Source organism: Anguilla rostrata, chromosome 8 (genome assembly GCF_018555375.3).
Source record: "Anguilla rostrata isolate EN2019 chromosome 8, ASM1855537v3, whole genome shotgun sequence".
Classification (NCBI taxonomy): domain Eukaryota; kingdom Metazoa; phylum Chordata; class Actinopteri; order Anguilliformes; family Anguillidae; genus Anguilla; species Anguilla rostrata.
In genome coordinates this window covers 52,228,298-52,249,247 of record NC_057940.1, presented here as the reverse complement: position 1 = coordinate 52,249,247, position 20,950 = coordinate 52,228,298, and the positions used below count along the sequence as shown (strand labels likewise).

Below are 20,950 nucleotides of genomic sequence, written 5' to 3'. Positions count from 1 at the left end.
TATAGGGCATGTTTATTTCAAAGTGTACCATAACTGCTTACATGCAACATTATGTAGACCAGGACTGTTTTGTATTAGCATGCCAAAATGATGGTCTTAACAATTCAAGTAATCGAAGCATTTGCATAGTCACTGAAACAGACAGTGGGGGCTACGATCTGACGAAATATTGTAGTCTGCATCATCAAATGTACAGGACGTATATATGCCCTTGCGTGCAATATCACGGGGCTGTTTATGTTCTGCTAGTAATCGCAACAGTTAACCAAATTACACGCGATTCAAATTTTATTTGTTTCACTTGCACATAAAAGTTACGTGTGGCTGAGGTACACGCCTCCTATTTGGGTCGCCCTATGGCGTTGTTGCTACAAGGGGAGGGGAGTGTGTAATTTATGTGCGCGCTTCACCCAGCTTGTCTGTGTGTGTGTTTTGTGAGTGTGAGGAGTTGAGCACACGCAACCGGGACCGTGGAAATGTCTCGAGTTTACATCGGCAGATTGAGCTACCGCGCGAGGGAAAAAGATGTCGAGAAGTTCTTTAAGGGTTACGGGAAGATATTGGAAGTCGACCTAAAAAACGGGTAACAAATTTGATAAAGGCCGAACGAGTCATCCAACGAGCTCACCGCGCGTTGTGGCCTGGCTGGAGAGGCCCAGTCTGGTGATGTTGCAGACGATCGGTTGTCGGCGGCGGCAACGGGGCAGCGTTTATATGTTTCTGTTTTTACACACGCGGAGTTATTACAAAGTGTTTGGATTGCCCGCAAAGTGTAACCTTGGTCGATAATTGGTAAAACAGCATATACATCCACATTGCTTTTCGGATGAGTAGCTACCTGGCTACAGCCTAGTTTAGGCTGCGTTCATTGTTTTGAATTGTTGCGTTGCTGCGCGAATCGTTGCCGTTGCTTGTTGGCTATCTGTGAGTGTAACAACATTTTAGACGATGTTGTGTTTTACTCAATACTATTTCTGTAAATAATGTGGTTACTGTCTCATTTGTCGGCCAATTTGAAGGATTAAGACGATTTATTCTCCAGATGTTTCTCCTCGAGGAACAACTGTTAGCTAGTCAAGTGTGCTCGTTCGCTCGCGGTTTAGCGAGCTAACTTTAGCTAGCTACTGAACAAGCTAACTATTGTCCCGCGTTTCCAGTTGACGTAGCAGTTACGGTATATCAAGCAGTATATTTTGGCCTGAAAGTTGATTTTGGTGAAATGCATTCTTTTTAAAAATCTAAAATGACGCCATTATTTCCAGTGTGCGATGCATGGCTAGAATAATGGCAGCCATTACGCAAGGCCTAGATTTGGGCCTACCTCGGTAATAATCCAAGATGTATCTATGACGCAAGAAATGTGCCGTTATTTGATTGGTCGATGCGTGAAGCGCAATTTAAGCGTTTGCTAACGTAGTTTGCTATCTGGCATACTAGTACTACGTTGGATTTGTTTACTCTACTTGAGCTTTCACTCAAATCATTGTTTAGTTACGGTCTGCTAGTGTAGCTAGCGGTGCAATTAGTGAAACATCCAACGGTTTGCGATTGCATATTTGCCAAATTCTCAATGCTAGGCAGTTTAGGTATTTTTTGTAGTTAATGAGAAATAGCTAGTCAAGTCATTAGCTGTGTAATAATTGTGGTCAGCCAGTTAAAATCAGCTTTTAAAGTTAGTATAGCCAATCGTATCTTCGTGGTTACTTCACTGTCCTTTAAATGAACGAATTCCCCAGTGTTGCCGAGAGCTCGACATTTCGGCGCTGGTAGTACTATTCTATAAATCTCATCCATTTCTTACAATAATTTGAGCACTAATTTCAGTCCTTTCTGGGTTACTTGGCACTTGACGACGAAACTAGAACTGGTATTATGTAGTACTTAAGTTAAAGAAAATGTACTAACTTACAATTCGCCAAGTTGATTAGATCAGTAGTTTGCCAACTTATTTAACCGTCTATTAACTTGCAAAATATTGTCAACGTGCATGCTCTCGAGACAAAAAAGAGTCCGGATGCATTCCAAAAAAGTTCCAGTAGTCACGAAAAGGGCCCCAGTGCGATGCAGGGTAAACGTCGGCAAGGAATTTCTGGGAAGTGCTGGGGCATGACGGGCCCGCTGTTTTTATTCCCTTCAGAAACAGCCAGCTATCCGAATATTGAAAATGCCGTATATGGCTGTGGTGGTGATGTGGGTGGAGTTATCCTGGGGACTGTGCTGCGGTGTCACGTGTTTGATTGTTATAGTAATTTAAAGCTAGGCGATCAGCATTTTCTTTAAAATCCAACAATATCCAATTGGACACAATGTTTATATACGTTTTTTTTGGCCGGTTATAGTATGCACCGTTGTTATGTCGGTTGTCCTTCTGCTCAGTGTTTTGTCTTGCTTTTTGTATGAAGGTACGGGTTTGTTGAGTTCGATGACCCTCGAGATGCAGACGATGCGGTTTATGACCTGAACGGAAAAGACTTGTGTGGTGAGAGAGTCATTGTGGAGCACACAAAAGGACCGCGCCGGGACGGGAGCTACGGTTCGGGAAGGAGTAAGTACAGACGACCGCGGTACCGGTCATATGATGAAGAAAAAACAGTTACTCCTAGTATTTGATCAGACAGTCTTGAAGTGGGCCCTCAGGCTTGGTACCAGGTGACCACAATGCATGACGGTCTTTACCACGTGTTCAAACCGAAAGTTCTTGAGCCACGTTTTCCACCATAGTTCTGATATTAGGCACAAGTGCTGTTTTTTCTTTCAGCAGTTGGATTATAACGAGCTATTGACTGGTTTCTGATCTGGTGTTGATTATACACAGAACCTTGTCCTTCAGTGCTTGGGTGTATTTCAGGAACATACCAACCCCACGCAAAAACGTTTTTTCTCCAAAGTCAAATGGTACTTCTGGGTCAATTGACATCAGATCTGAATCGGTGTTCAAAGCTCAGTCAAAGGAAGTAAAAAAAGAGTGACTGATCTGTTTAAATGTAGGTTTAAGGTTCCGCTCGAGCTCATTGGCTGCTGCGGACATTCAGGGCAGTTAATTTGTTAACGTGATTGGGTGGGAAGGAAGTCACCAACATGCACTGTGGCCACCAGGACCCAAGCAAGGTGACCCCGAGCTTAGAGCAGACATGTTGCACAGGCAAGCATATAAACCATGAACTTGCTCATGTACATGCATAATATTGTGTTGCCAAAAATGCAGCAAAATAAATTTGCCAGACCATTTCATAGCACAGATTTGATCTTTTAGTTTTTAATCTACCCAATTGTTAGTCACTGGCAACAATAACTCGGAATTTTTTTTTTTGGCTTTTCTCTCGTATTTATTTCTTATTTTTCCTCTCTTTATTTTTATTTTTAAAATGTGACTGTTATTAACGCTAGAGATTTAACAAAGATACCTCGATGTTTTAATTGAAAGAGACCTTTGAGCCTAAGATGACTGGCTGCCTGCCCCTATTGCTGGCCTTGGGTTCCCTTTCCAAGAGTGTGGCTCTATGACCATTCTGGGGCCCCTGGCTGACCAAAAAGCGGGGAGCCATTGCGAGTGAAGACCGCTTTTCCCTATAGCCCGGGTGGTGAGGATGCCATGGGGTTAGGACCAGATGTGGGTTATGCTCTTATAGGTGCCTAACAATCTCTTTTTTTTTTTTCAATGTCTCTTAAGTTTGATTATTAAGAAACAAAAACTGTAATTCACCGTAAGTACTTTAAAAAAAAAAAAAGAGGGTTATGTGGGTTTTGTTTTTTTTAATGCTTTCATAAAGTCGTCTACATATGTTTCTGTCTGAGAATAGCTGAGAATTTATTTTTTATTTAAATATTTTTTCTTTTTTGATATTGACAGATGTGAGTGTTTTGAAGAAGTGCAGTGTACATTTGCTAGTGTTTTAAGACAGTCCGTTAGCTGTGTTGTTAGGGGCTCTGTGTAATGACAGGTGACGAGGGCTAGCTCTTGTTTTGTTTTTTGTTTTTTTGTTTTGTTTTGTTTCTGAGTAGTGGGAGGGGGTCTCCCTGTGCTGCTTCAGGTCAGTGTGTGTTTATGTCGGTTGTGTGGACAGGGTTTCTGTGCAGGGCTGTGTATTCCCAGCGAATGCTGTTGCTTGCGCGTTGTCTCCGCCTGACCCGTGCCGTTCTCGTCCCCTTGTCGTGCTGAAGGCGGCGGGTTCGCGCGCGGCGGGAGGGACCGCTACGGGCCGCCGGTGCGCACCGAGTACCGGCTCATTGTGGAGAACCTCTCCAGCCGCTGCAGCTGGCAGGACCTGAAGGTACGGGGAACCGGCCCTGCTCCCGTGTTACCGTGGCTACCGTGCACACGGGCCATGCACGCTCCTGCACACACGGGGACCATGCACACGGGCCATGCACGCTCCTGCACACACATGGACCATGCACACGGCCCATGCACACACGCAGACCATGCACACGGGCCATACACGCTCCTGCACACACAGGGGCCATGCACACGGGCCATGCACCCTCCTGCACACAGGCCATGCACACTCAGGGGCCATGCACACGGGCCATACACGCTCCTGCACACACAGGGGCCATGCATACGGGCCATGCACACTCCTGCACACACGGGGACCATGCACACGGGCCATGCACCCTCCTGCACACACAGGGGCCATGCACACTCCTGCATACACAGGGGCCATGCACGCTCCTGCACACAGGGACCATGCACACAAGTAAGGCTTTCAGGTGTGCACGATGCGTCAACAGCACCTGCACGAGAACCTCACACACACACACACACACACACACAATACACGTACAAGTACTGCATGCAGGCACACCGGTTTCCTGCCCAAAATCTGATGTGTGTGCCACGCTTCTCCCCCCCCATCCTGCAGGACTACATGCGCCAGGCGGGCGAGGTGACGTACGCCGACACCAACAAAGGGCGGAAGAACGAGGGGGTGATCGAGTTCCGGCTGTACTCGGACATGAAGAGGGCCCTGGAGAAGCTCAACGGCACCGAGGTCAACGGGCGCAAGATCCGCCTCATCGAGGACCGGCCCGGGTCCCGCCGCCGCCGGTCCTACTCCCGCAGCCGCAGCAGGTCCAGGTGGGGGCACCGTCCTGATCCGCTCGGACCGTTCGGGTGTTTACGGTGTCTTCTAAAGGAAGCGTTTAGCTTATGTTGTGTGTGGGTCATGTGACCCGGGCGGAACAGTGGGTAATTCTGGGCTGCCCCCCCCCCCCACCCTCAGGTCCCGGTCCAGGAGCAGGCGCTCCAGGAAGAGCCGCAGCCGCAGTGAGAGCAGCAACAGCAGCCGCTCACGCTCCAGGTAGGCCACGCCCCTCCGAGGCCCCGCCCCCATTCAGCGGTTTACTTTGAGATCTCTGAAATGTTCAGTGTGCCGATCGAGGCTCTCTGATTGGCTGAAACGGTTTAGTTTGAGATCTCTGCGCTAAATGTTCAGTGTGCCGATCGAGGCTCTCTGATTGGCTGAAACGGTTTAGTTTGAGATCTCTGCGCTAAATGTTCAGTGTGCCGATCGGGGCGCTGTGATTGGCCGATGCAGTTTAGTTTGAGATCTCTGCGCTAAATGTTCAGTGTGCCAATCGGGGCGCCGTGATTGGCCGGTGCGGTTTTTTAACGTTTCCTCTTCCCGCCGCAGGATGGCGTCTCGCTCCCGCAGCCGGAGCCGCGACCGCAAGAAGGCGCGCGGCCGGCGGGAGGGGGAGGACCGGAGCAACGGGGCGCGGCGCAGCCGGAGCAGGAGCCGGGGCGGCGGCGGCGGGCGGGCCGGGCGCAGCCGCAGCCGGAGCCGCAGCCGCAGCCCCAAGAGCAAGAGGAACAAGCGGGACCCCAAGAAGGGCCACAAGGACGAGTCCGGGTCCCGCTCCCGGTCCCGCTCCCGCTCCCGATCCCGCTCGGACAACAAGGACCGCGGCAGGAAGTCCGGCTCCAAGACCCGCGAGGCCAAGAGCGACCGCGAGGAGGAGGAGGGCAGCGCCGGCGGGGCCGAGCGGGGCTCCCGCTCCCGGTCCCCGTCCCCGCCCAAGCCCCGGCTCAAGTCCAAGTCCAAATCCAAGTCCAAGTCTAAATCCAAATCCAAGTCTAAATCCAAGTCCCCCTCGCCCCCCAAAGCCAGGTCCCGCTCTCCCTCCGCCTCGCGGTCCGAGTCCCGCTCCAAGTCCCGGTCCCACTCGCGGTCTCGCTCCCGGTCCCGGTCCCGGTCCCAGTCCTGAGGTGGACCGTCACCCCCCCTCCGAAAAACCCCCCGCCCCCTCTCTCCGACCCCCCACCCCCACATTTGTCCAGTTATTTTTTTTGTTTCGTTTTTTTTTTTTCCTTTTTTGATAAATAGTTGTAGGATGACTGGGCACTCCTGCTCGACGTGTCTATCACATTATATATATGCTTCCCTTTCTTTCATTATGACTATTATAATACATCCTTACACGATAGTGCTGTCTCTTATTGGAGGTGTTTGTAAAATATTAAGTATGTGAGTTTAGTCTGAGAAAAGGGCATTGCTCAGATAGATTTTTATAAGTTTAAAAGTGTCTGAATACCGTAATAGGTGTCTTAACCTTTGTATTGCATACTTTGAAAAGCATACCGTGTTGACAGAGCTGTGTGGGGTGGGATTAATGTGATTTTATTCTGTTGCATCCTTCAACTTTGTGGGAAGTCCTTTTACCAGTTAAAAAATAAAAAAAAACTTGCCTGATGCCTTGTTTGAAGTGAATCATTTTTTTATTGTTTTGAATTTTTCTGTTCTATTGCTGCCAAGTTGCGGCATTACATTGGAGTAATTTACCTGAGTGACTTACTGCAAATGGGTATATAGACAAGAGTGGAAATGTACTGAAGTACACACTTGTCTGTAGTCTTAGGACTATATTTTACAACATCATGGTTCTAATCGCAAGACCTTTAGACACTTGAGTGATTGAAGTTTGAATTTGAATTAATTTAGACACTTTTTTTTTCTTAAGGTTAAGATTGTTTTTGTCTTATTGTCTCGTCTTTAACACACTTCATTAAACAATAGGCAGCAATCCAAAAATGTTCCCAACTGTCCAAAATGTGACTAGGCATTTATGAGAACCTGTTTGAGTGCAGATAGAATCTTTCAGGCCTTAAGCATTATCAGATGGAAAAAAGGTTACTGCTGGTCATGTTGAATATTTGTCGTGTTGCAAACATTACATTTAAATATTTGTATTCCGAAGCATATGAAATATTGCTTTAAAAAAATGACGATGTCAAATTGGGATGATTAATTATTTGATTGGATTTTTGTGAGTCTGTTCGCTGTCCAGGGAGCGCGATTCCAATTGTTACCACCAGATGTCCTGTGCACGGAGTCAATTTACTCGACAATTTTAAAGGCAATGGAAAAGTATTTTGGACAGGTTTAGGGAGTTTCTCATTCTGTCCAACGACCGCAAGGTGGAGTAATACCACAAGAGTGGGTTTTGCTTAACAGCTCACACTTCCCGTAATTTTCTTAAATTAACCATTTTAGCTTTGATCCTGACCTGCACCCGGCATTTACTCTTGATTGATCCTCCTGGATCTGCCACAGTCCGTTTTCCTTTTTAATTGGAACACGTAGACTAATTCGTTTTAACTGGTGCGCCCTTTAGTGATTTTCAAGTTAAAAATCCGCGTTTAAAACCGATGGGTATTTAACCTTCAACAGGTTACTCTGATAACCTTGAAACATTAAATGCACTATATGCTTAACATTGTTGGTTCAATTGCATTCATTTGGATAATTAAAACTTAAAATGTATTTATATTATTACTATGCATAGGCCTGCATTTAAAGCCTTCTATGGTTTTTTATTTTGCTTTTATCCATGTAATTGTCTGAACGTAGCATACAAGCTACTTTTCAAGTTAAAATTAAAAACGAATTAGAAGCGCCAACCCATCAATTTATTCGAAAAATCTTGAGCTGAAGCTAAACGCAGTCCAGATCCTAACTGAAAGGTCTTGAACATTGCTGAGGGGCGCAAGTCAACATTGTCAACATGCAAACCCAGAAAGCGGAGCGACGAGAGGGGGGAAGCATCATAGGCTATTTAGGAGAGGGAGGTGCCACCGACGAAGAATGCGAAAGATGGACTGCCCCGTCGACTTCAGTATAGGATGTGTTTCACGTACAAAATACGTTTCTTAGCTGTTAAAGACGACTGCGTCCCGCCTCGTCGTTTGCCTCAAGCGCAGTGTTTTTTTATTTTAAAAGGTAAGGGTACATTTCTGACCCCTTCATTCGGAAGAAATTTAAGAGGGGGAGTCTACTAAAACAGACAGTGAGACTGGGTGCTCCGAAATCCGAGACAGCCACCACCACCCAGCTCATGGTGCCCTGGTCGTTTTGGCATTAACAGTAAAGCAAAAACGCGCATAAGTAATAATTGGTCAGCGGACGGAATAAGCGCTTAACATGTATGTAGTACGCCGCGTAAGGAGAGTTCCAGCTGGTTGCAAGGAGGGACGGTGCGCACCCAAGAACGAACACAACAAAGGCAAGTAACCCTTCTTCTTAAACCGGTCTAAAACACCATCCGCTGTTTGCACGTCTGACCATCTGAAGTTCGCACCCGGCTATGTTGGCAGCCTTCCTTTAACATAAACTTTTCTACGACATTAACGGACGTCGTGTTCTCTTGTAGTTCGCAGATTGCGTTCAGCCGTCTGTGCCACTCATGTCTGTTTAACTTCAAGTTAGGCATACGCACGAAAGCGCACCTCCTTGGTTTATGGGAGCATGTTTATCACACCCATTGTTAAAATGTAGTCTTTTAAAAAGTCGGGTTCCTTGAAAGCTGCAAAGCCTACTGTCTTTAAGTATGTTCTAACGTTTTTTTTAAAAATGTGAGCAGTTTGCCATTCAGCGGAGAATACACTGGTATTTTGATTTCCCCTGCGTACCTTCCAACACCGATAATTGTTAAAATATTTGGCTACTAGGCGTGAAGAAGCTGCAGTGTTGGGTCTGCAGTTTCATTCCTGTTGATTGTTTTGTTTACAAAACTAATAATGAAACAATAACGATAATAATAATAATAATAATAACAATAATAATAATAATAATGCATATTTCAGACATTTTCCGCAGGTCAATACGTGCAACCACTTAGGAAAACATACGAAATTGTGTTCTCACTCAGGAACTGTTAATTCGATGCGTGCAACATGAGCGAACCCGTTTACTGACGGTACCCATTATATTGATCGTGACACGAGTTACTGAGCCGTAGTATCCGCACTGAATCTGCGTCGTGCCTAGGGGCACACAACTTATAATTGCTGCAGAACTTGACAGCAATCAAAATGTCCTTTTGTCAAACCGAAGTGCACGCAAGGCAATGTTAAAAAGTAGAAGTCTAGGTCGAGAGTCTCCAGTGACTGGAAATTAGTCACGAGAGCGTTTTCATAAATAGCTGCCCTTTGGTGGTCTCGCGAAGGAGTCGTAGGCTACTGGCAAGCCAAAGACAGGTAATAGTAATATTGATATTAACTGCGCCCCTTAAACGAGATTGACAAACAAAAAAATTTTTTTTAATAATGCACCGCTTGCATCTTTATTATAGTCAATCACCATGAGAGCCTTAGTAACGTGTTAAAAATGTGTGGTGCGTGTGTGTGTTTGTTGGGGCAGGGGGGCTCAAGTAACATAGGGCCTAAACAAACTACGGCAACGATCCCTTACCTTGTTTTACCACTGAGTTAAAACATTGGATATTGTCATAATACTGAATGAGTTAAAGAAGCTGAAATGCGCTGGACTATATTTCGTTTTCACAGAGTCATGACGCTGTCCCTGTACCTGATTCCTGTATGACGTCGTTTTTAACTTTCCCATCTTTTTCTACGTCGCGAAGTAACACCGCATCTTGGCGAGCTCGTGAACTGCAGTTTTTTTTAAACCATTACACTGAAAATGGTTTTAATAATTGGTGTGAGATTTGAGAAGTAGCAACAAAACTGAAGTTTATTTGCGCACTAATGATGTAATACAGTGGGACATAGGGACAGTGATGTCAGCACGTTTGCTTATTTAGCCTACAGTTCGCCTCTGGACTCTCGGCTAGTGGCTATACCCGCAACAAAATTCGAGTCTCACAATAAGATTCTGTCACTGAAAAATGAAGGCAGCTTTTATTTTCTATACAAAATTTGTCCTGGGTAGTTGGGCTGAGAATCACCGCAGAGTAATTTAATGTGAGATCAATTCTAGAAGCATTTGGCAGGCGGGAGGCCATTTGAGCTGTCTTATCTCACCTATTAGCCTGGTAGTGGTATTTGAACCCAGCGTTCCTCAACAGGCTGTCAGACGTTCATCTTGCTCTGCAAGGTGAATGGAATTCCTCTGGGGCTTCGGGCTTGTGTGTGTTTGCGGGTGAACCCGCTGTTTTACGACTCACGGGAGATTAAAACTATGGGGTCGATTTCTTTGCTGCGGTTTTAAATCTCAGGTTTAAAACCTCTCAAACTCAGAACTACTTCCTCCCCTGTCCGTGCTTCGACGCGGCCTGGAGCTCCAGATCCATCACCTGGCTCCTCTAAATTGCGCTATACTGAACTATATCATTTGGTCTTCTATTATTCCTGTTAGCTGTCACCTCCACTGTAACCTGCATAACCCATATTTATTTCCAGTGATAGAACCCTTGTAGCATTTCTGCTACATTCCATTCTAATGCTGTTTTACACCAGGCAGGCCAGTGGAGGATGGGCTCCCCCTCTATAGCTGGGTTTCCATCGAGATTTCTTCCCATTGGGGAGTTTCTTCTTGCCATCAGTTGAAGGTTTTCTCCCCACTAGGAGATTTTTACCTCATGATCTTGCTATTTGGGGGTTCAGGCCTGGTGTTGCTCTTTTTGCTCTGTTTCTTGCCCTGCTACTTGTAAAGCGCTTTTCAAATAAATTGAATTGAGAACTGCATTTCAGCTGGAACAGCTAGCCTTTATTACACAGCTTTGGGTAGCTGCTCCAGTTGTTATGCAGTCATGTGATCTAGAGCAGTGGTTCAAAAACTCGGTCCTGGGGCCCCCCTGTGTACGCTGGTTTTCATTCCTAATTTTCTTAATTTCTTAATCTTTCTTGTTGAGTGGGATTATTTAACCCTCTTAAACCATAGTCTGAAACAGCATTGCGTGCCATGAATAATGAAATTCCCATGTTGATATTGTGCTGCATTGTGTTTATTGTGCTACATTGCAAACAATTACATAAAAAGGGGGAATTTCTTGATCAAATGAAAGACAGAGGTAAATCAATAGGCTCCTAATTAGGTTGTTTAACACGTTTACTGTCTTTCTTAAACTTTTTCTTAAACTTATTAACACAATACAGGTTTGACTCACTATCATTTGCTTAGTCTTTGAATTCTTCCAGATGGTTAGTTTTAGTGGCCAGGTATCCTCATCTCACCTGTTAGGAGCCTACTGATTCACTGCAGTCTTTAATCTGAAGTTTTACCTCTCTCTGTGCAATTGTTTGCAGTATAACACAATAAGCACAAAATTAACTCTGGGATTTTATTCTTTATGGTATGGATACTGTAGCAATTTCTGACATAATGTCACTTAAGAGGGTAAATGATCCCTTTGAATGCGAAAATAGTACCTAATTAAGAAAAAATACCAGCTTGTTAAAATTCTGGGATTGCGATTGTGGCTGGAACGAAAACCAGCCCACGCAGGGGGTCCCAGGACCAAGTTTGGGCACCCCTTGTCTAGAGGTTTTAACCTGGGGTTTAAATTGTAGCTGACATACTGCAATTGACCCATCGAATAATATGTGAGTGTCTGAGGCTGTGAACTAGTTTCTTCACTCAGTATTTTAAGCCCGACTGGCTTGTGATGTCACAGCAAAGGTATTACGTATATTCAAGAGCACCAAAATATTTAGTGAATGTTTTAAAATGGAACTAGACTGAACTGCCATTTATACTGTGACAAATTACATACTTAGCATCACCTGTCATAACATTCATAAACACATTGCCTTATCCAGTAGTACAAAAGTGTATAACATACAGAGATGTTAACATGTCATCACAATATAACTCATGAAAACCTTTCAGGTAAACACCTCAAGTGTGAATGCCAACAGTCTTTCTCATCATTCATGCTGAATCAGACCTGGGTCAAGTACGTATTTGTTTTGGATTCAAATACTTTTCTACGCTTTACTGATCTTGTCTGGTGTATTGGAACCAATGAAATACTCTCAAAAAGTGCAAATCCCGCCTTCTGGTCATTATTGGCAGGCTCAGTTACACCAGGCAAGATCAACAGAGCACAGAAAAGTATTTGAATCCAAAACGAATACGTGTTTGACCCAGGTCTGTGCCGAATGAGATAATAAGGTTAAAGTATGGTGTGTTTTATTCTGTTCCTGTAGGGGGCGCTGAGTCCTGTCCTCTCTCCACAGCGTCCTGTTAGAGGCATGACCGCCGCTGGAGCCGCTCGTGCCGCGGAGACCCCGGGGCCCCCTGGCTCCCGCCGGCGGCTGGGGCGGTTCCGCCTGCACCCCAGGAAGCGGGCGGAGGGGCCGGTTCGGGCCCGGCTGCGCATCCGGTCCCCCCCGGGGGCCTTCCTGCTGCTGGGCGCGGTCGTGGTGACGGCGGGCGTGGCGGCGGCGGCCGTGGGGTACTGGCCGTACCGGGCGGCGCCGTTCGGCCAGGCGGGCGCGGAGGCGGACCCGGGTCGCCCGCAGGTGGCCGGGTGGGGCCCCGGGGGGGCCAGGGGGGGCCCCTTCTCCAGCGAGCGGCTGAAGTTGCTGGGGCCCGTCCTCATGGGCGTGGGGCTCTTCATCCTGATCTGCGCCAACAGCGTGCTGTACGAGAACCGCGACCGCGAGAACCGCGACCGCGAGACGCGCTGCCTGCTGGCCCTGGCGGAGGCCGACGCCCGCGCCGTCCGCGCCGTCTCCGCCGCGGTGCCCGTCGAGGCGCCCGCGCGCGCCGACGGAACGCTCGAGCTCTACCGCTGGGCCACCCCCTTGCCCGCCGGCAGTCTCGGCCTCCGCCACCTGGGGGCGCTGACGGGCTCCGAGCCCGCCCTGCTGCTGCAGCCGCAGGCCGGAGAGGGCAAGTGGGCCGACGCGAGCCGCCCGCTGGCCACCCTGCGGGCCGACACCTGCGGGCCCTTTAAAAAGTCCTCCTCGCCCCCTATCTCCGTGCGCTCCGTGGGCTCGGACTCCTGCGGCTCCGGCGAGCTCAACCTGACCGCGCTGACCGCCGCGTCGCTGGCGAGCCCGCCCCCTGACGGAGACTGCCGTGAGGTCACTTCCCCTCCCCCCAGGCGCTGCTACAGCCTGGGCAGCAGGACGGAGCCCCGCCCGGGAATGGGCGGAGTCCTCCAGCAGGCGTCCAGCCCCCAGGTGAGCCTGAACGTGCCGGACCTGCGCGCCTGGGCCACGGACGGGGGCGGGGCCTCCGGCACGCCCCGGGACCACCGCAGCTGGCCGCGGCTGGACCTCGGCGGCGCCCGGCGGTACCTGAAGCTGGAGAACAAGGAGGACTCGGTGGACAGGCTCCTGGACCAGCTGGAGCAGCAGCATTCCCGTCAGGAGACGGGCTTCGGCTCGGGACCCTTCCAGTGAGGGACTCTCGAGACGGCCATGTTGGCGAGGGGAGGGGGGGGTGATACCGAGGAAGCCATCTTGGTGAGGGCGATGTGCGAGAGCCATGTTGGCGAGGACCATTTTTGGGGTTGCCATTGAGCAGATGGAGATTTACTCCTGGTGGATTTATGCACATGTCTCCGTATAGTTATGCAGCTCGGGGAACCGATCGGGCTTCCTAACTGAGTTTGGAGGAACTGCCCACCACGTTCTCGCCACATTATTTCAGCTGGTCTGTCTTCTGGAACCTCCAATCAGCAGGCTTTGCGCTTTGCGTGCTTCCCGGAGAGAACAGTCCTCACAGACGGCCGGATGCACACAGTAGCGCTGGCGGGGAGGCGAAGCGGAATTGATTTTGCCGGTTTTTTTTTTTTTTTTTTTTTTGACAACCGGGGCTGGGGCGGAAACAAAGTGCAGGCCCCACGCTGTCACGGGACGAGGAATTGATTGGGGGCTTTTCCAGAAGGGCCGCTGCGTGGGGCTTTCCATTAGGGAGAGGAACGAGCGTGGCCTCTGGTGCCAAAAAAATGTCAGACGCTCCGTAGGCACAGAGCGAGCGATCGGAGCGGCGGGGGGGTGGGGGGGAAGGGGGGGGATAACCGTCGCTGCTCTGTAAAGCAATCCAAACAGAACCTCCGGACCAGGCTGTCCTGGGCCACCCAGGGTGCAGCTGGGACTCCTGACGGGTGTCTGAGCTGGTGTTCCGTGCACCCGTGTGAAGATCTATGCAGAACGTTGGTCGTTTCCTCAGCCACAGTAATAAAACACACTGTATGCATTTTGGTATAATTATATATGATATGCAGTCCTTGGCAGACTATCCGTTGAGTATGCAAGAAGGCCAAGAGTCTCTCCCCCACCAGCATGTCTTCCTTGTCCTCACCCTGCTCTAAAACCAGGCTAAAACCCTGGACCGGGTTTTTTTTTGGGAGAGACCGTTTGCGGTCCTATTGCGGTGTTCACTGGTCACGATGCTGTGCGTGACCGTCGTTTGTATACTGAGCAGTGCCTGATGGGAGACTTTTTATGACGGCGCTAGGCTAATGCTACGGCTGCTGAGTGGTCAGTTCGGTAGCGACGATGTACAGAGAGCCAGCAATAAAAAATAAGATTTGCTCCCGTGCCGGGGACTGAGGTGTGCTTAAATCCTTCTTCCCTTACAGGAAACGGGAGGGAGGGAGGACCATGCCCGCTCCCTCCCTCCCTCCCTCCCTCTCTCTCTCTCTCTCCCTGTGGCAGGTGCGGATGTTCTACCCGCTGGCTGAGGGCAGCAGAGGGGAGGGGTGGGCAGCCCGAACAGGAGGCGCGGCACGGGCCGCCGTTTGGGTCGTGCCCGCGTGCCGACGCGCCGGTCGCTGCTCGGAGATCGCGGCCGACCTCCTCCCCTCGCCGTTCCGCTCACCGCCGCGCGAGCGTCTATGGCCGCTGTTAAAAGCAGTTTCGTCTCGACGCGTGTACAGCCTCCTCTATCAGACGTGTCACAGAAACCCTCTGGCTTTTTAAATCTGACACCAAAAATAAAAGCGTAGCTTCCCTGTGTATCCCCAACTTCAGAGCTTCTCTGCGTATCCTAAACTCGTAATCTTCCACAATAGCCCCCACCCCACACTCCTACCCCCCCCCCCCCCCCCCCCCCAGTGTGCAGTTCCCCCCCTGCACGGGTAGTTTACTTGGCCTCTGTTGGCCTGACAGCCCATAAAGAGACAGGCAGCTCCCTGAGCTCCATTAGCACTTGGCAGGGATTTCCAATAATGAGCGTCTGTGGTGTCGCGTGAGGAAGCAGAGTGGCTCCCGTCCGCGAATACCGCCACTCAAAACCTCATGGTTACAAAAGTCAAGTACTTTCATATGCTAATATAGTTTTATGTTATATGCCGTATACCTATATCAGTGCATGTGTGTGCACGTGCGATTTTCCATGTGAGGGTGTACGTTTGTAATGGATGTGTGTGTAGGTATTTGTATATGTGTGTACACATGTATGTGTGTGTGTTTGTGTGTGTGTTTGTACAGGGGTGAGGGGGATTTGGGGTAATTTAAGACATCCCACAAGGAGGTAGAGACGTGCTGGTTGAGTGGGTGAAGGTACCTGACTCTTAAATGCTCTGAGTTCTTTTTTATTTATTTTTTTGTTACTGTCCTTACATCCTGAATCCCAGCTTTGCCGGCCGGCTCACGAGAAGCACCAGGCTGTAGGTGCTAGTTTTGGGAACGTTTTCTGGAGACGGGGAAGGAAAATAAAGAAGGGAAGCCGGGGGGTGGGGGAGGGGTGGTGCTAAAATAAAAGAAAAAAAGAGAAGAGTCTGACATATTCTGTCCTTGACAGCCGAGGATAAAAATTCAGAAAGCTTTTCCGAAAAAAAAAAAAAAACCCACTTCCCTCGCCTCTGAGGCTATGCAAATCTACTCTTCAGAGTTCAATCGGGGTGTCAGATGGATAAGACAAAAACACTGTTTGATGTTTTCAACAAGCCCGGAGGGGTTTTTAGCCCAAGATTCACATGTTTCTTCAACAAATCGGAGATTAAGAAACTACAGTACAGGCTAATACAGGCTGTGAGAGGAAATGTTTTTTCGTTCGAGGGCCTGGTGACCTTTCTTGACCTTGCTCTGCTTGCTCTAAACTTCTCTGTTGTCTGTTCAGTCGCCCTCTCTCAAGGTATGGTCCACACGTAGCGCTGTGTGTTTTGCCTGGGTGGAGCAGAACACAGGTGGACCATCTGTCTGTTTCCCATCCCAGAACTGCAGAGAAAACCCGGTCCGGGTTGGCCTGCAGGCTTGTTACTGTACGCCAATGTGTGATAAATAACATGCCCCCATTCTCAATCTGAACATGTTTAAAATGTGGAGAAGAAAAAAAAAACATTCACACTGCATATCTCAATGTGTTTTGTTATTGCAGATGTGTTATACTATTGCCATGATTTTGGCCCAAAGTGCATTTTGCTGGAGAATCTAGCTAGCTCAGTGGCAACCTGGGGAAAGAAACATATGCTGAGAATAAATCCTTCCTGGCTTAAGGCAACGAATAATGAAGCTGATACAAAAGTGCTTTTATAATACTGATATTTTTTTTTAAATCAGTTAAAAGTTCATATACATCATAATGCTTTGTAAGAAGATCTATTAGGTGGGTACACAAACCCCAGTAGTGTTAGGTGGCTGAAAGGATAGCCACCAGTCGCATACAGACTAGACTAGACCATGAACCTGGTTGCCATTATGGGGAAGCTCACAACTAGTCCACATAATTACTTGGTACCTTGACTGAATTGGTTCTGAGTCGGGAAGTTTGTGTAACATCAGGATATTCAGACTGAGTAACCCCCCCCCCCCCCCACCAATTAAATTGTTCTCAGGGAATCCATAGAGGACATGGCAGTAATGGGAAGGAGGCATCTTCCAAAAAAACTAACTTCTGTAATAATAATTGGGTTGTTGTTGCAGTCGAAAACTTTCTCCCCAAAAGTGCTTGAATGCTTACATTGCAGAATTTATCATCATCCATTAGTCTGCACACACTGTAGATAATTTGAAAAATACGCAAAATGACATATGTTTCAAAGGAGCAATAATGGATATGTGGTGTACGTACCGTGACATAAAAATGACGCAATGTTTGTTGAGATGTATTCCTTGTTATTTCCTGTTGTCGCGTTCAAAGCATCATGATCACCACGGTCACCGCTCTGTAGTTCTCATTGGTGGAGCTGGCCTGACTTGTTGATGATGCGTGTCTTCTGTGGGAGGAGCTTTTTCCTCTGACATGACGGCCCTCCCCTTTCAGGGGGGCGAAGAATTTCGGGTTCCCGAGCCTCAGTGGGTTATTTTTGTCCGCGAGGCTGGGAGATATCGTATCGGTGTTTTGACATTATCATCGTATTTTTGTGTTTAGTGTCCTATAGACGCAGTCTCCTCTGGTTACAAAGCAGAATTTCTCTGTTGGAACTGGTTGCGGCTCATCAAAGAAATGTTGTGGAACACCTTCCAATCACGATGGAGCGCTCAAAAAGACAAAAATAACCAGCTGGGATGTTTCATTCCACAATTCCTTTTCACCCGGTGATCTTCTTTTCTGGTTCTGGCAGCCGCAGGGTCGGCTGGTTCTTGTTTTTCGCCTCAATGTCAACAACCAGTTCCGACCTAAGGAACAAGGTGATGTGAGTTAAGTGTGTGATCGACTGCTTTAAGTGATCAATTAAGTGCCAAGTAACAACAAAAACCCTGCAGTCCGCCAGGACCAGGAATAAAGATTACAGCTTAAGACTGTCAAATACTGTGTGCGTGTGCGTGTGTGTGCGCGTGTGTGTGTGTGTGTGTGTGTGTGTGAGCGCGGTCCCCTACCAATATGGCTGAAGATGCTGTTTTCATTCCAGTAAACCTCCCCCGTCTCTGTCTGCCTCCCTCCGTCAAGTCTTGCCACAATTGGAGGTGACCCTCCCCCCATCCCCTGTGTCCACAGTGTCAGCCTTATTTAAGGGGATCACGTTTTGTATGGAAATGACTAGATTGCACAGGGGGGGGGCTCAAAAGGGGTTATTTTTCACCCTCCGTCGGCGGGAAAATGAATCGCGGCGCGCCTGACGTCGGACAGACGCTGAGGCCATCTCGAAGGGGTCCCGGAGAAGAGCGGGCGGGGATTAGTTCCCACAATGCCTTGCGAGAGCTCGCGCCCCAGCGGGCTTACGTTTAGCTCGGGTTGGATTTTTGCCGAGTCCCTCCATCTCTCGGGACAAAGCCGTAGAGCTGACCGTTGGTAAACCCCCCCCCTCCATTTCATCTCCATTGATTTTGCCTGGATGCTGGAGAAAGACCGTGTTCATCTGAAATGCATACAGGACTGCTCTCTGCAGGGTGCACCAGCGTACAGTGGGCTCTTTAATGCGGAATGTTCCGGAATTCTCACGGAGGGCCATTTTGTGCCTCTCCCGTTTCTGCTTCTCCTCACCCGGTACTCGGGCGCGTGCGGTCAAGGTTTTTCGGCGTGAGGGCTTTTCGGCTTCTATGCCGGGACGCGGCCGGGCGCGTCTCCGTTTGCCCCCGGCCTTCGCAGTGCCCCCCCTCCCCCCCCACCGCCATGCTCAGACCTCCCTGCCTGTGTTCCAGCATACAGATGAGATGCCCGTCGGGGGTTTTGGGGAGATGCTTACGTAAGCAGCTGCATCTCTCTCTCTCTCTCTCTCTCTCTCTCATTTCTGTCTCTCTCCCTGCATCTCTCTTTCCCTGTCTGTCCGTCTCTCTCTCTCGTTTTGCCATCCCCCCCCAAACAAAATGGCAGAGCAGCATGTCCCCGAGCGACCCGCCTGTTCTCCAGATCTGCCCGCAAGCTACGCTCTCTCTCCATCATTCACTTTCTCTCTCTGCTTCTCTTTCTCTCTCCCTCTGTCACTTTCTCTGCTTCTCTTTCTCTCTCCCTCTCTCTCGCTCAATCACTTTCTCTCTCTGCTTCTCTTTCTCCCTCTCCCTCAATCTAATTCTCGCTTTGCTTCTCTTCCTCTCTCCCTCTCTCCCTCAATCATTTTCTCTCCATGCTTCTCTGTCTCTCTCCCTCTCTCCCTCCCTCCGTGTCCCTCTCTCTCCCTCTCTTTCCCTCCTCTGCTCTGCTGGAGCGGGATGAGCTTTGAAGGGCGTTTGACCGCCCCGTCTCGAATCGCGCGGTGATGGACGTGACGTGCCCGGGCGTTGGCGAGCCCCCCCTCGCCGTGCCCGCTCACAGCCGCCTGCCTCGAAGCCCGTCAGGGGCAGGAAGTGATGCGTGATCGCTCTCGGTCCGACACCCAGTCATCGTGCCGGGGGGGGGCTGAAGATCACCGTCGCAGAGGGACGGCCATCTTGGAGGTTGCCGGCGTGCCGGGGGCGTGGCCGGGAAAGCCGGGAGTGGGTTCTCGTGGCAACCTCGCGCGATCCGGTCCAGGTCCAGTTATCTCTCATCAGAACCCCGGGGACTTCAAACGGGAGGGAGTACCAACTGGACCCAAGAGCCACTCCACTCCACTCCACTCCACTCCACTGCAAGAACAGGCCCAGCGGCAGTTGACCTTTACTTAGGTGCAAGGTCAACCCGCAACTCATTTCTCTTTTACACTGACAACTGGGGAAGCAATGTGTTTATAGGCTTCAGGGGAACGGGCAGCCAATCAGGTGTGGCCATATGAACACGTGCATTGGCCCTTTGGTGTTTGTGCTGAGTATGCCATTATCCACATTCTGCAGTGTTGGTTTCTTATTCTTTGGTTTTTTTTTTTTGTTGCTCAAGACATCAGGGGTTTATGCATGCATGTGTTTAAAAACAGAATCACGAGTCTCACTCTGTCACCCCCCCCACCCACCCAACACGAGCCCCTCCCCTCCCCTTCCCCCCGCCTTTGGTGTCTGTGCAACGGGCTCAAACACAAACTGCTTGGGGGGGAGAAAATGGGAGCGTTCCTCTTTGTGATGAAGCTATAAAGAAAAACAAAAAACCAGCAGGAAGTCTGGGATAGTTTGTCTCCCGCTCGGGCGGAGCGACTGTTGAAGTCGAGGGGCCCCGCTGTGGGCCTCCGCACACAACTGATAAGCAGAGAGAATGCTGCGGGGCAGCTCTGATAGCGCGAATAAAGACGTCCCCAAAAATGTTTCGCTCAGCGCCAACATTTCAGAATAAAAGTTTAAAAAAAATAAAAGTCATTTATTCGGTGTTGCACGAACATTTTCTTGTGTTACTTGTCCCATGGAGGATGGCTAACGTGTCAGAGATGGTGACAGAAAACGCATTTAAATTAGTAAAAAAATAAGTTATTTATTTGGTATTTCACACACATTTTCTTGTGTTACTTGTCCCATGGAGGATGGCTGACGTGTCAGAGATGGTGACCGAGAACGCATTTAAAATACGGTGAACTGTATCCGGTATCTTCCCCCTTACAGAAGCAAAAGCCGTTATTCTGAGAGACCTCTTTGTTAAGTCACTGCTTCTCAGCCCCGTTTGCTGCATCCCTGTTCGCTTTTCTTCGTGATTTGATTTCTCCGGTTTTTTTTGTGCCGCGTCAGACAGCTCAACAGATTCTGTGAAATCACAAAAGGGTTCGGAGAGTAATTTAGTGCCGTGAGTCGGAGTCTTGCTCAGTGGTGCCCGGGGGGGGGGGGGGGGATGGGGGGGGACTGCGATAAGTGAATGAGGTTGTGTTGCCAAGCAATGAGCTGGGCCTCCCGGTGATGCAGTCAATATTACACAGGGCGTCAGTCCTGGGACTTTATCGAGGTGCTTCGTTATATTTACGAGAGAGAAGGAAGCTTTTTTTTTTTTGGGCTGAGAGACTGCGGTTTTTGCATTGGAAGAAAAATGTCCTGCTTTCCAGC

General features: G+C 49.0%; 2 protein-coding genes across 3 annotated transcripts; both read left to right on the top strand.

Annotated features, from left to right (window-relative positions):
- Positions 1 to 393: 393 nt before the first annotated feature.
- Positions 394 to 6,692, top strand: srsf4 (serine and arginine rich splicing factor 4). Of its 2 annotated transcripts, XM_064348757.1 has the most exons (6): positions 394 to 583; positions 2,403 to 2,545; positions 4,162 to 4,271; positions 4,863 to 5,077; positions 5,223 to 5,300; positions 5,634 to 6,692. In XM_064348757.1, the coding sequence occupies exons 1-6, from the start codon at positions 477 to 479 to the stop codon at positions 6,205 to 6,207; spliced, it is 1,227 nt and encodes a 408-aa protein (XP_064204827.1). In that variant the 5' UTR covers positions 394 to 476; the 3' UTR covers positions 6,208 to 6,692. The 2 variants fall into 2 exon arrangements, with proteins under 2 accessions (XP_064204827.1, XP_064204828.1); XM_064348758.1 differs by lacking the exons at positions 394 to 583; positions 2,403 to 2,545 and adding an exon at positions 3,456 to 3,629.
- A 633-nt stretch (positions 6,693 to 7,325) lies between these two features.
- On the top strand, positions 7,326 to 14,735 carry LOC135261993 (transmembrane protein 200B-like). The gene is made up of 2 exons (XM_064348724.1): positions 7,326 to 8,502; positions 12,419 to 14,735. The coding sequence occupies exon 2, from the start codon at positions 12,434 to 12,436 to the stop codon at positions 13,589 to 13,591; it is 1,158 nt and encodes a 385-aa protein (XP_064204794.1). The 5' UTR covers positions 7,326 to 8,502; positions 12,419 to 12,433; the 3' UTR covers positions 13,592 to 14,735.
- Positions 14,736 to 20,950: the final 6,215 nt, after the last annotated feature.

What these genes read in the sequence shown, in the direction of transcription:
- LOC135261993 (XM_064348724.1), top strand. Translation starts at nt 12,434, where the DNA reads ATGACCGCCGCTGGAGCCGCTCGTGCCGCGGAGACCCCGGGGCCCCCT.
- srsf4 (XM_064348757.1), top strand. Translation starts at nt 477, where the DNA reads ATGTCTCGAGTTTACATCGGCAGATTGAGCTACCGCGCGAGGGAAAAA. An exon ending in CGCAGCCGCAGCAGGTCCAG is followed by an intron (nt 5,078 to 5,222) that starts GTGGGGGCACCG and finishes CCCCACCCTCAG; the next exon opens with GTCCCGGTCCAGGAGCAGGC. An exon ending in AGCAGCCGCTCACGCTCCAG is followed by an intron (nt 5,301 to 5,633) that starts GTAGGCCACGCC and finishes TTCCCGCCGCAG; the next exon opens with GATGGCGTCTCGCTCCCGCA.